The sequence below is a fragment of the Hyla sarda genome, chromosome 4, assembly GCF_029499605.1.
Source record: "Hyla sarda isolate aHylSar1 chromosome 4, aHylSar1.hap1, whole genome shotgun sequence".
Classification (NCBI taxonomy): domain Eukaryota; kingdom Metazoa; phylum Chordata; class Amphibia; order Anura; family Hylidae; genus Hyla; species Hyla sarda.
This window is the reverse complement of record NC_079192.1, coordinates 314,087,815-314,100,042: the sequence shown is the minus strand read 5'-3', so window position 1 is coordinate 314,100,042 and position 12,228 is coordinate 314,087,815. Positions and strand designations below refer to the sequence as shown.

Sequence of the window (12,228 nt, the reverse complement as noted above, 5' to 3'; positions counted from 1 at the left end):
TTTTTGATCCATAAATTACAAGCCATATAACACAGGTGCGTGAGGTTATCTGCATGATGGTTTCTTTATTCATTTCAGCTTTCCTTGGAATATCCCCAAAAATGCAATAAGTTGGGTTTGTGAATGCAACTGCAGAAAGTGATAGTAAGTGTACTATTACACCACATTTGGAAGTGACATTTAATAGGACTATTTAACATAAGATATATTACTATACTTTTTTAACCCCTTAAGGACGCAGGACGTAAATGTACGTCCTGGTGAGGTGGTACTTAACGCACCAGGACGTACATTTACGTCCTAAGCATAACCGCGGGCATCGGAGCGATGCCCGTGTCATGCGCGGCTGATCCCGGCTGCTGATCGCAGCCAGGGACCCGCCGGCAATGGCCGACGCCCGCGATCTCGCGGGCGTCCGCCATTAACCCCTCAGGTGTCGGGATCAATACAGATCCCGGCATCTGCGGCAGTTCGCGATTTAAATGAACGATCGGATCGCCCGCAGCGCTGCTGCGGGGATCCGATCATTCATAACGCCGCACGGAGGTCCCCTCACCTTCCTCCGTGCGGCTCCCGGCGTCTCCTGCTCTGGTCTGTGATCGAGCAGACCAGAGCAGAAGATGACCGATAATACTGATCTGTTCTATGTCCTATACATAGAACAGATCAGTATTAGCAATCATGGTATTGCTATGAATAGTCCCCTATGGGGACTATTCAAGTGTAAAAAAAAATGTAAAAAAATTTAAAAGTAAAAGTAAAAAAAAAGTGAAAAATCTCCTCCCCCAATAAAAAAGTAAAACGTCCGTTTTTTCCTATTTTACCCCCAAAAAGCGTAAAAAACATTTTTTATAGACATATTTGGTATCGCCGCGTGCGTAAATGTCCGAACTATTAAAATAAAATGTTAATGATCCCGTACGGTGAACGGCGTGAACGAAAAAAAATTAAAAAAGTCCAAAATTCCTACTTTTTTAATACATTTTATTAAAAAAAAATTATAAAAAATGTATTAAAAGTTTTTTATATGCAAATGTGGTATAAAAAAAAAGTACAGATCATGGCGCAAAAAATGAGCCCCCATACCGCCACTTATACGGAAAAATAAAAAAGTTAGAGGTCATCAAAATAAAGGGATTATAAACGTACTAATTTGATTAAAAAGTTTGTGATTTTTTTTAAGCGCAACAATAATATAAAAGTATATAATAATGGGTATCATTTTAATCGTATTGACCCTCAGAATAAAGAACACATGTCATTTTTACCATAAATTGTACGGCGTGAAAACAAAACCTTCCAAAATTAGCAAAATTGCGTTTTTCGTTTTAATTGCCCCACAAAAATAGTGTTTTTTGGTTGCGCCATACATTTTATGATATAATGAGTGATGTCATTACAAAGGACAACTGGTCGCGCAAAAAACAAGCCCTCATACTAGTCTGTGGATGAAAATATAAAAGAGTTATGATTTTTAGAAGGCGAGGAGGAAAAAATGAAAACGTAAAAATTAAATTGTCTGAGTCCTTAAGGCCAAAATGGGCTGAGTCCTTAAGGGGTTAATCATATACAATCTATTCAAGTGCCTATGTTCTTGGATCTGCTAACATTATCTGAGCAGCCAAATTACCGTATGTGACCAATTATACATATGGTTTAGGTGCAAATAACTGAGAACTGTAGTTTCTGTGTATGGCAGATCCAAGCAGCATTCCATAAGATGATACAGAACAACACAGGTTGCAATGTAACAAAGCTATGAGCATAAACACTGCCATTTCAACAAACTTCCCATACATCAGCTACAAGAGAAGATAAAAAAAATATATCTTATTACAGGAAACCCTTCTTCCTGTACTCACATAACTGGTAATATCTCTTTTGAGTGAGGCAGAGATAAAGAGGGCTTATCATTTCACTAAGGGATCAGGTTACAGTAATTATCCAAAAAAAGTCTATGGAGAGAGATAGAGTAGAGGGACACAGCTGCAAAGAGAGAGACACTGATCCAAAGGTATTGATGCTGCTTCTAGTATGTCTGCAGCTACTTCATTCCAGAGCTGGATCCACAGTAACACTGCTTAGTACTTCTCTATAATGTCCTCCATTCTACTACTTCTTCTTTTTGTGTATGAAAGAGACACAAAGGCTATTTTCACACAGCAGAATCTCCCATTGATTTCAATGTGATTTTGCTGCACTGTTCACACTGCCGAATTTCCACGTCTGCAGAAACATTGAACTGGTTCACATATTTCGCTGTGTGAACAGAGCCTAAAGGGGAGAATTTCTTAGCTGCTCTGTGTTCTGGGTATGGATATGTTTACATGCCGGAAAATGGGTGGACATTCCGCACATTTGATTTGGACGCAGCTGTTCTGATGAACACTGGATTTTGGCTGATCTCCATTTCTGGGATCTAGTCAAACAGGAATTGCCTACTTATACAGTGATTGGCTGAGCCATCATTTCCTGATTGTTCAGATGTAACAGAAAGTGGAGAGCAGTGGCGACCACGTATATGTCAGAAGGGTAGCAGTTTTCTGTTGTTTTTTTTTTTTTTTGTTTAAAGCCAGCCTGAGCCTTTCTAAACAATACATATAAAACAACTAAAGCCTTTGCATTGATACATTTATGTGGAATACAATATTTCTGCAGTTGGTTTTCAATTAAAAATGATTTGCAGTTTTTTCCTGCTGCTTGTCAGTGCCACAATACACTCCAAGCTGCTTGATTCCGCTCAATCTCCAAGGCCAAAGGCCAGCTCTCTGTCTGCTTAGTCTCCAGCCCCCCTTTTTCCTCTCGTAAATGAACATCTATGCTCCAATGTGGTTTGGAGTCAGATGTCGGCATTGAGACTACATGGAATCAAGCGGTTTGCAGTTTATTGTCAAAAAAGTAAGCTACAGAAAAACTGAAGAAAAAAAAACATATAAAAAAAACAGTTGCAAAAATTTTTCATTCCACAGAATATATATCATGCACTGAAATGATATGTTAAGTTGTCCATAACTTTTACATCTGGATATAGAAAAGCAAAGCATAATTTATGATAAGTGATTTTAATGCAATCAATAACCCATGAAAGATGTGGTCATTTAGTCATCTCACCGGACTTCCACAGTGTTCTGATCCATCTCCTGCCCTTCCTGGGATTTCACGTTTTGGACTTCCTACATTACACTCCGCTTCCTTCACCAGGAATAATTGTTCATCCAAAGCTTCTTTCTGCAACTGGAGTTTCTGGAGAGAACTGGTTTGTGTCTCCAATTCTTTTTCTAGGGAGAATATTATCCTGTCTTTTGCCTTAATTTCATCCATCTGAAGAATAATATGAAGAAAATCATGTGTACCTACAGTAGCTGTATTTATATTTATATTTGATGTCCTTGAAAAATCAGCAATTGTGGATTGTATATCTGTGGAACCGCAACTTCAAATTCCCAGTGGGGATAGGGTAGGGTCATACGTAGTGCCTCCACAGCGTATTTCACCCTGAGGGATGTGCCATTGTCAGTCACTAGAGAGAGCTTGCTCTAGTTACTGGTGTTGGCGCATCCGCAGTGTGAAATACGATGCGGATGCACTATGTGTGACCCTACCCTAAAATTATTTTTCTATGATACAAATTAGAAAAATTAGACATGTACCACAAACATATGCACAAATGTGCTGTCTAGGTAAAATGACCTACACCCCTTTTCTCTTCTTCTCCCCTGTGGATCTGATCACTTCCTGTTTTTCTCTGTAAACTGTTGCCATGCAGAGAGATGCAACAGAGCACACACTTTCTCACAATTGCTCTTGATAGCGTTGTTCAGTGGAGACTGACAAGTAATATTTTCCTCTGAACTGAGCATGCCTGACCATGTCAGTGGATGCCCTAAGATGGTCGCTATAACCAAGGTCAACAGGGCAAAGCAAAGAAGGCATGCATTTTCAAAAATGCTTGGACCTTGGAAATATGTTTAATTTCTCATTATGCATCAGTTTAAACCTATTTACCTTCATGGTAAAACCCCCTAAAAGGGGTACTCTGGTACTTTCCCACAGTATAGGGGATAAGTGTCTGATCGCCGGGGGTCTAGATCATTGGGACTCCTCACGATCTGCTGCCCTGCTCCCCAGTACTCCTCATGCACTGAGCTGGCACCGCTCTGTGCACAGAGCTGTGTCAACTACCGCATGAAAAGGTGGCCAACACGACCCCTCCATGCATCTCTTTAGAGGAGATGGCGCTCGTGTATCTCTGGCTCTGCCATAGAGATGCATAGAGGGGGAATGTTGACCACCACTTCTTGTGGTGGTTGGCACAGGTTCATGCATGTAGCGGTGCCGGCTCAGTGCATGGGGAGAGCTGTGGCATCGGGAAGAAGATTGCGGGAGTCAAATTCGACAGATCCCCTACGATCAGACACTTATGCCCTATCCTGTAGATAGGAGATAAGTTGTAAAGTACCAGAGTACCCCTTTAACTGTCTATCCCTTGATAGCAGTCCTATCTATATCACCCTGCTGGCAATACTGGTTGTACATTAGGAGTTAATGTGCATTGTGCCAATAAACAAAAAATTGCAGTAGCCCAGGAATTTGTTGAACTAGTTGTAAACTAGTCCTTATTTGACTCTATGTAAGGGTTACGTTACCCTTTTAGTAAACTTTACCTATGAAAGATCTGGGTTTAGCAAATGTTATTTAAAATCATGAAAACAGTTTGGGGAAACAGTGGGCTAAATAAAGAAAAAACACCAATTCACTTTTTGAACCTGCATTTTGAACCTGTATTTTTTTTAACTAACTTGCATTCACCTCCTGTAAGCCAACAAAGGCAGAAGTCTTAGTATGAGGAAATTAGGGTAAAAAAAGGAAAATATTTTCCTAAATCGGTGAGTCAGGCTGACATTTCTTATATTTTTGAAATGCTATAGAAAGATTGGATGTGTAATCTGATGGCCCCTAAGGGGCAACAACATCTTTTTTACACTGGTGTTAATACATTCACACTAATGCTTACCAGTCTACGGATGTCCCGCTCACTTTCCCATTTAAATTTTGCAATCGTCTCCTGGTGGGACTGATGCTCACTCCTCAGATCTCCAGCTTTTATTTTGTCAGCTTGTATGATATTGTTGAGAGCCTCATCCACCTGTTTCTTAGCAGACTTTAGTTCTGTGATCTCCTGTAAGAGCTTAAGGCGCTCAGAGTCAAACACTTTCCTTGCCTCCTCACGCGCCTCAGTGGTCAGAGCTGTCCTTACTTTGTCGCTGCTGCCATCTCGGAGAGCATTCACAGCAGACTTTAACCTCAGGATCTCTGCCTCTTTTAGTTTAACCATCCGAGACATCTCCTGCTCGTGCTGTTTGATCAGGTTCTCCCTTACTGCCTGAAGCTCCTTCATCTTGTCCTCGTGCAGCTTGGCCTTGAGCTCTGAAACAGTAGCCGTGTGTCTGTGCTGCTCTTGCTCCTTTATCCTCTTGCTTTCCTGGGTCTTCTCTCTCTCAAGTCTTGTAACCTGAACATTACAGAGAGCAAACAAATCATTTTAGACTATAGCAGAGGTTGCACCAAGCTACATATGAAACATTAGAGGTGAGGCTCTCTGCTGGCCTTACCTATTGCCAACCCAAAAGCATGGAGTCATTCATTCAAGTTAAAGGGGTAACTTGACGCTTGTGACGTCACGGCCACGCCCCCTCAATGCAAGTGGGGCACGGCCATGGAGTCACGAGCCTCCGGCACTGCACCCGACGGTCTAAATGAATGCCAGGTGCACCAGGGAGATCACGGGGGTCCCCAGCGGTGGGACCCCCGCGATCAGACATCTTATCCCCTATCCTTTGGATAGGGGATAAGATGTCTAGGGGCAGAGTACCCCTTTAACACCTAAACAACAGAATGTATACTCTGATTCCCTTTTAAGCTAATATAAGAAATCATGACAAGTGAAATGACCAAACATTTCATATACCGTAGATTCAATTTCATTCCAATAAAAGCCTATGACTGGGTTTACACACCGTTCTATGAAAGTCTATAGAAACGTGGCAAACATTAGAATTACAGTTGTTTCATTAATCAGTGTGTGAAGTGACCGACACTTTTCCATAAACTTTCATACTGGAGATTATTAGATTGAAAATGTGGCTGTATTTATACCTATTTTATGCTTTGAATTTTGATTTCCATTTCATGATGTGTGAACGTAGCCTAAATATATTCAGCAAACTGCAAAAAATTTCATTACAAATCTGCAGGACTGAATCAAAGGATTTCTGGATCATGGAGGCCATCTGTCTTTTCATTGATATCTACTTTATTTGTTGTCATACCTTTGACTTTTCCTGATGAAGCTCAATTTGAATATCTGTTAATTTAGTCCTGAGGTCTTCATTTGCAGCTTGTAGAGCAAGTATGAGGGCTTCTGGCTTTTCGCCCTTGTTTCGCCCCTTTTTCGACATTATGTCTTACAGTTATTGTCTTTGACTTCACTTTTCTTAGTTAGCCATCCCCAATGGATGTTGGAGCTCCTGGTTTGTTAGGATTCCAGGAAGTAAAATATTCTTCTTTTGTGGAAGCCCCTTTGGAAAAAAAGGAATCACAATCAAATCATTGCATAAAAGACAAATCACTTTCGGTATCAGAGAATAAAGTCGTTTTTACATGGGTGGATTGTGAGCTGAATGAGCATTCCTATGAATGCTTGTTCCAAAAATCCAGCTGTGTAAAAGAGCTAGCCATCAGTGTCAGGCCCAAGGCCTGATTATTAAAATCCTATATGTGTATTATAAATTATAACTGTGTGTGATGTATTATCCAAGACATGGGTGAGGGGTCATTCAGACGGTGTATCCTTTTTGTGCATTGCATTTTATTGGGGGTCTGGCTGTTTGTTTGTATCTCCTTTGAAGTCAGAGGCCCTTTCAAGCAGCAGAATGTAAGGGGCACTCTGGTCCCATCATATAATCAACCAGATAAGAGGGCCAGGAACAGAGATGCCCCCCTGGTGGGATCAGAGAGGAGGGGGGAATGGAGTCTCTCTCCAAAAAGGCAGATATATAATATTTAACAATGCTAGATTCAGGGTGTTCAAGGCTGTGCCCAAAGCTGACAAGAGCTGGACTCTCACTCACAAAGGACAGCTATACCATCATGCTGTAAGAACTTCATTTTTGTTTTCTGAACTTGTCTTGCAAAACTCTTTTATATATTTTTGTACCTGTATGTCATTTGTTCCTGTATTTTTATATATTTAGCACTGTGATACCTTTTATCAGATTAAATGTTTTATTAATCAGCTCTGGTCTTTGAACTCTAAATATATGAGCTCACCTTTCTGAAGGAGGCTCTGGTAAAACATGTTTATCTAAGGGTTAATTTGGCAGTGGCGTTGCGATCGGGGTGCGGGGGGTGCACCCCGGTCGCATCGTACTAGTGGCACCAGGAGGACGTGACGTCACTCGCAGAGCGCCTGAAGAGAAGGAGCGCTGCGCTGGATGGGTGAGTGAGTGTGTGTCTGTCTCACTCTATCTCTGTTTGTGTGTCTCTGTGTGTGTGTGACTGTGTGTGTGTGTGACTCTGTGTGTGTGACTGTGAGTGTGTGTCTCTGTGTGTGTGTGTTTTTGTGTGTGTCTGTCGCTATCTCTGTCTGTGTGTGACTCTCTGTCTTTGTGTGACTCTCTGTGTGTGTGACTGTATGTGACTCTGTGTGTGTGTGACTGCGTGTGACTCTGTGTGTGTGTGACTGCGTGTGACTGTGTGTGACTCTGTGTGTGTGTGACTGTGTGTGACTGTCTGTGTGTGTCTCTCTGTCTGTGAGTGTGTGTCTCTCTGACTGTGTGTGTGTGTGTGTGTCTCTCTCTCTATCTGTGTGTGTGTCTCTGTGTTGTGTGTGTGTGTTTTTTTTTGTGTGGGGGGAGGGGGGGGTTGTTTGAACCAGCGATCTAATGTGGGGAGACTTTGACCTATTGTGGGGAACATGCAAGGGAACCTGCGGCCTAATGGAGGGAAACTACTACCAAATGTGGGGAATCTATGCTACATAATGTGGGGAAACTGCTACCTAATGTGGGGAAACTTCTACCTAATGTTGGAAAACTGCTACCTAATGTGCAAAAGCTGCTACATAATGAGGGAAAACTGCTACCTAATGTGGGGAATCTGTGCTACCTAATGTGGGGAAACTGCTACCTAATGTGGGGAATCTGTGCTACCTAATGTGGGGAAATTACTACCTAATGTGGGGTAACTGGTACCAAATGTGGGGAATCTATGATACCTAATGTGGGGGAACGGCTGCCTACCTTAAGTGGGGGAACGGCTGCCTACCTTAAGTGGGGGAACTGCTGCCTACCTAATGCTCCCCCCTGGCAGTAGCACCCTCATCATCCACCAGCAACCCCCCCAGCAGCAGCACCTCCAACAGCAGATCCTGATGGTGGATGATGGGTGTGCTCCTGCCAGGAGGATGATCCTGCCGATGGATGATGGGGGTGATACTGCCAGGGGGGATGGCCAGTAGCACCCTCATCATCCTCCAGCAACACCCCCCCAGTACTAGCATCCCCATCATCCACTAGCAACACCACCAGATTTATATTCAGAGGGTACAGTATGTGGCAGATTTATATTCAGAGGGTACAGTATGTGGCAGATTTATATTCAGAGGGTACAGTGTGTGGCGGTATTATATTCAGGGGTACAGTATGTGGCAGATTTATATTCAGAGGGTACAGTATGTGTTGGTATTATATTCAGAATGTACAGTGTGTGGTAGTATTATATTCAGTGGGTATGGTGTATAGAAGGTTTATAATCAAAGAGTGTAGTGTATAGTAGTATTATATTTAGAGGATACAGTGTCTGGCAGGTTTATAATAATACTTGTTTTCATATAAAGGATGAGAATGCGCTGACCTAGTGAGGAGATGTCTGGGCGCCACATTCTACAGACAGAAGTTTTAGCTGGAACAAGTCCTGGCGGTATGTATCATCTGAATTAGATAAGGAAATAGTATAGAGAAGACGTCACCTGTAGTCACTGATATCATTGTGTATTCTCCTCACTATGTCCCATCAGAGCTGTAGTCACTTGTCAGTTCTACAGTTATGATGAGTGAAACTACAATTCCCAGCATAACCTTACCACTGCATAAAGGGGTACTCTACTGGAAAACATTTTTTTAATCAACTGGTGCTACAAAGTTAAACAGATTTATAAATTACTTCTACTTAAAAATCTTAATCCTTCCAGTACTTATTAGCTGCTGTATAAGTGATTCACAGGAAGTTCTTTTCTTTTTTAATTTATTTTCTGTCTGACCACAGTGCTCTGTGCTGACACCTCTGTCCATGTCAAGAACTGTCCATAGTAGGAGCAAATCCCCATTGCAAACCTCTCCTGCTCTGGACAGTTCCTAACATGGACAGACTGGAAAGAACTACACAACTTCCTGTGGAGAATACAACAGCTTAACAGCTTACTTACAACAGTACTGTAAGGATTAAGATTTTAAATAGAACATCTGTTTAACTTTCTGGCACCAGTTGATATAAAAGAAAATGTTTTCCAGTGGAGTACCCCTTTAAGTAATTCTGGGAGCTGTATATTTAAATGGTGAAAACTTCTTTAACACTTTTCCATTCTGTGGCAACTGGTATATCTGATTATTATACTGGAATTTCTCACAATGCTCTACACCAGTGGTGTCTGTAACAACAGGCTAAAAACTTACTGAGGGGGGGGGGAGGTATGGGGCGACACCATTTTCTACCGCATCGGGTGACACCAACCCTAGCAACGCCACTGAATTTGGTAACTTGCTGGGACTAGTAGTGTATACCCAGAGGTCTGGTGGCCTTAACCCTTGCACCATCACACTCTCTCTAATGTCTTGGCTGGACCGATAGGGTGTGATTGTGAAACTGTTTGTTCGTCGGTTGACTGCATCTTATGTTCGGCCAATAAAATCATCCATATAATGTATGGCTGCACAATTGATTGGGCCTTGTGAAGGCTCAGTAAACATGAGCCATCACTGAGAATCATGCTCATTATAGGGAGCCTGTTGGCCCATGGCAAAGGGCCCTAACTCTTTGGACACCTTGAACAGGAAAGGCCTGAATTGGCACTACAACATGTTGTCCCAGGATTAGGAGGTATGGATTGCTAAGGCCCCTTTCACACTGCCGTTGCCCCCCATCAAAGTCTCTTTTTTTTTTCCCCCTGACTTTAACGGCCATTCTCATGATGGGGAGCAAAGGGCAACAACGGGTCCCGGCGGCTCACATTTACTATTATGGGGGCCGCAGGGCGCCATTATGAATAGCGGGAGAAAAAGACGGCACATGCAGTAATTTTTCTCCCGTTATTCTGCCCGGCTCTCCCGACGGCTGTCCCACTTCCGTGTGATAACGGCAGTGTGAAAGATGCTGCCTTATAGTTATTGCACATCTGTTAAGGGCATTTTACACAGGGCAGTTATTGGCCAGGGTTAATGGGCCAATTATTGCCCAGTGTAAATGGACCACGGATCAGCCAACAAACCGGCAGATGCCTATTGATTTTTAATGCAACCCATCACTCCTAGTAATTTGGCCGTTGAATGGATTCTTTTATCTAGTGCCAATTGACTTTTCTATAGTTAATTTACCCTTATATCTGCCAGCTGTCTGCCTTATAAAAGGAGACTTAAAACAGCATATAAAACAGGTGCTGTAATCCATAGCTATCAGTCATTCAGTGAAAATGATAACAGATTGGTTGCTATGAGTGTGTCAATTTTGAAATGTGTAGGAAGGAAAGCTTTTGGGATGACTGTCCCTCTTTGAATAGAAAAGGAGAGAAAAGCGCTAATCCATATTTAATATAACGGAAGCTTTATAAACTACATGTCAATTTTATATGGATAAAAAGATCTGCACAGGACTATGCAAAAAAAAAGTTATAAAATCCCACCTTTGACTTCAACCATCTACATCCATTGTCACCAGCTCTCCAGTCCTTATCTGTTGAGATAGAGAAAAATGTCACTCTTACAAGGTAGTAAAGAGTAAAACATATCTGCATCAAGGAGAGCCAGATAGCACTGCCATGGGCAAAACAATATGGAACGCATCAAAAATCAAAAGGAACATATGGAAAAACACAAAAAAACAAATTAAGAACTGGTAGTATCATTTGTTGCCCTATGCAAATGGAACCAATGGCAACAATTGACTGAATGCAATCGGCTTTTTTACATGCTCCCATTAATTTTTGTAGAGAGAGATTGGGCATGCACTCTGGCCAAGAAAATTAATTTGAGACCCTACTTTTTTTGTAATGTTGGGGAGGTCAAAAGCAATCATATTGACAGGTCAAAATAGTCAAAAGTTGTCGTTGATCAACCCATTAAAAATATATATATTGAAGACACAGTGCTGTTACTTTCACTAGGTCTGATTTAAAGGGGTATTCTGGGATTTTTTTTTATTTGACTATGCTACAGGGGCTGCAAAGTTAGTGTAATTCATAATATAGTGTCTGTACCTGTGTTTCATGGGGGTCTAAAAATTGTTCAGTGATTTTTGCCCCAATGTTTATTTTTAACAGCATACAAAATGACTGTTGTCTCAGGTTTTTCCAGGTTGCAATGCAGCCCGAGACACTACATAACTAGTCAGGTGTTTAGAGGGAGCCTGTCTTTGCTTCAATGGGTGGAGCAACTGCTGGGTGGGAGGAAGATCATTGTGCAAGGATTTGTAGTTTTGCAAAAGCTGGAGGCACCCTGGTCAGAAAACTCTGGTCTATTACACTAAAGGTAGCACAGGTGTGTTTCATTGGGTGGGATGCAGGGCTCAAGTCCTGCAGGAATGCATGGGAACTGGGTTCCTGCTCCTTTTCCACAGCAGGAAAACTGTTTTCATTAGCAGGACCAGCCCTTGAGTGGAAATCTTGGGTGAGTTCCCACACTTTATTTCCCAGGACTTGACCCCTGGTGGGATGGCTGATGTGTGGGAGGCAGAAAAGCGACCTCCCACTTACAAACAAGGAATTATGGCATTTGTTGTTAGAGGGAGGGAACTCCAACAGGAAATGGCAAATTCACAAAAATTTAGCCTCAGCATTATGATAATATCACAACATAGCCATTTAGCCCCAAGAGAAGTACGGATCCTTCCTAAGCATGTCCATTACTGTCTGACAAGTAAGTACTAAAATCACCTTATGGCGCATAACCCCTTTAAAGG

At 42.0% G+C, this 12,228-nt stretch overlaps 1 protein-coding gene and 1 long non-coding RNA gene across 5 annotated transcripts in view; one reads left to right on the top strand and one right to left on the bottom strand.

Annotated features, from left to right (window-relative positions):
• The window catches only part of JAKMIP2 (janus kinase and microtubule interacting protein 2), a 113,780-nt gene that overhangs the window by 40,817 nt on the left and 60,735 nt on the right, over positions 1–12,228 (bottom strand). For both annotated transcript variants that reach the window (XM_056574866.1, XM_056574865.1), the window contains exons 2-5: positions 10,955–11,004; positions 6,330–6,578; positions 5,015–5,512; positions 3,112–3,321 (exon numbers count right to left, since the gene is read on the bottom strand). In XM_056574866.1, the coding sequence (XP_056430841.1) occupies positions 3,112–3,321; positions 5,015–5,512; positions 6,330–6,458 (837 nt within the window). In that variant the 5' untranslated portion in view covers positions 6,459–6,578; positions 10,955–11,004. The remainder of the gene's footprint in view (positions 1–3,111; positions 3,322–5,014; positions 5,513–6,329; positions 6,579–10,954; positions 11,005–12,228) is intronic.
• The window catches only part of LOC130369516 (uncharacterized), a 131,114-nt gene that overhangs the window by 93,998 nt on the left and 24,888 nt on the right, over positions 1–12,228 (top strand). For all 3 annotated transcript variants that reach the window (XR_008892798.1, XR_008892797.1, XR_008892796.1), the window contains exon 4: positions 8,897–8,979. This is a non-coding gene — a long non-coding RNA (uncharacterized LOC130369516). The remainder of the gene's footprint in view (positions 1–8,896; positions 8,980–12,228) is intronic.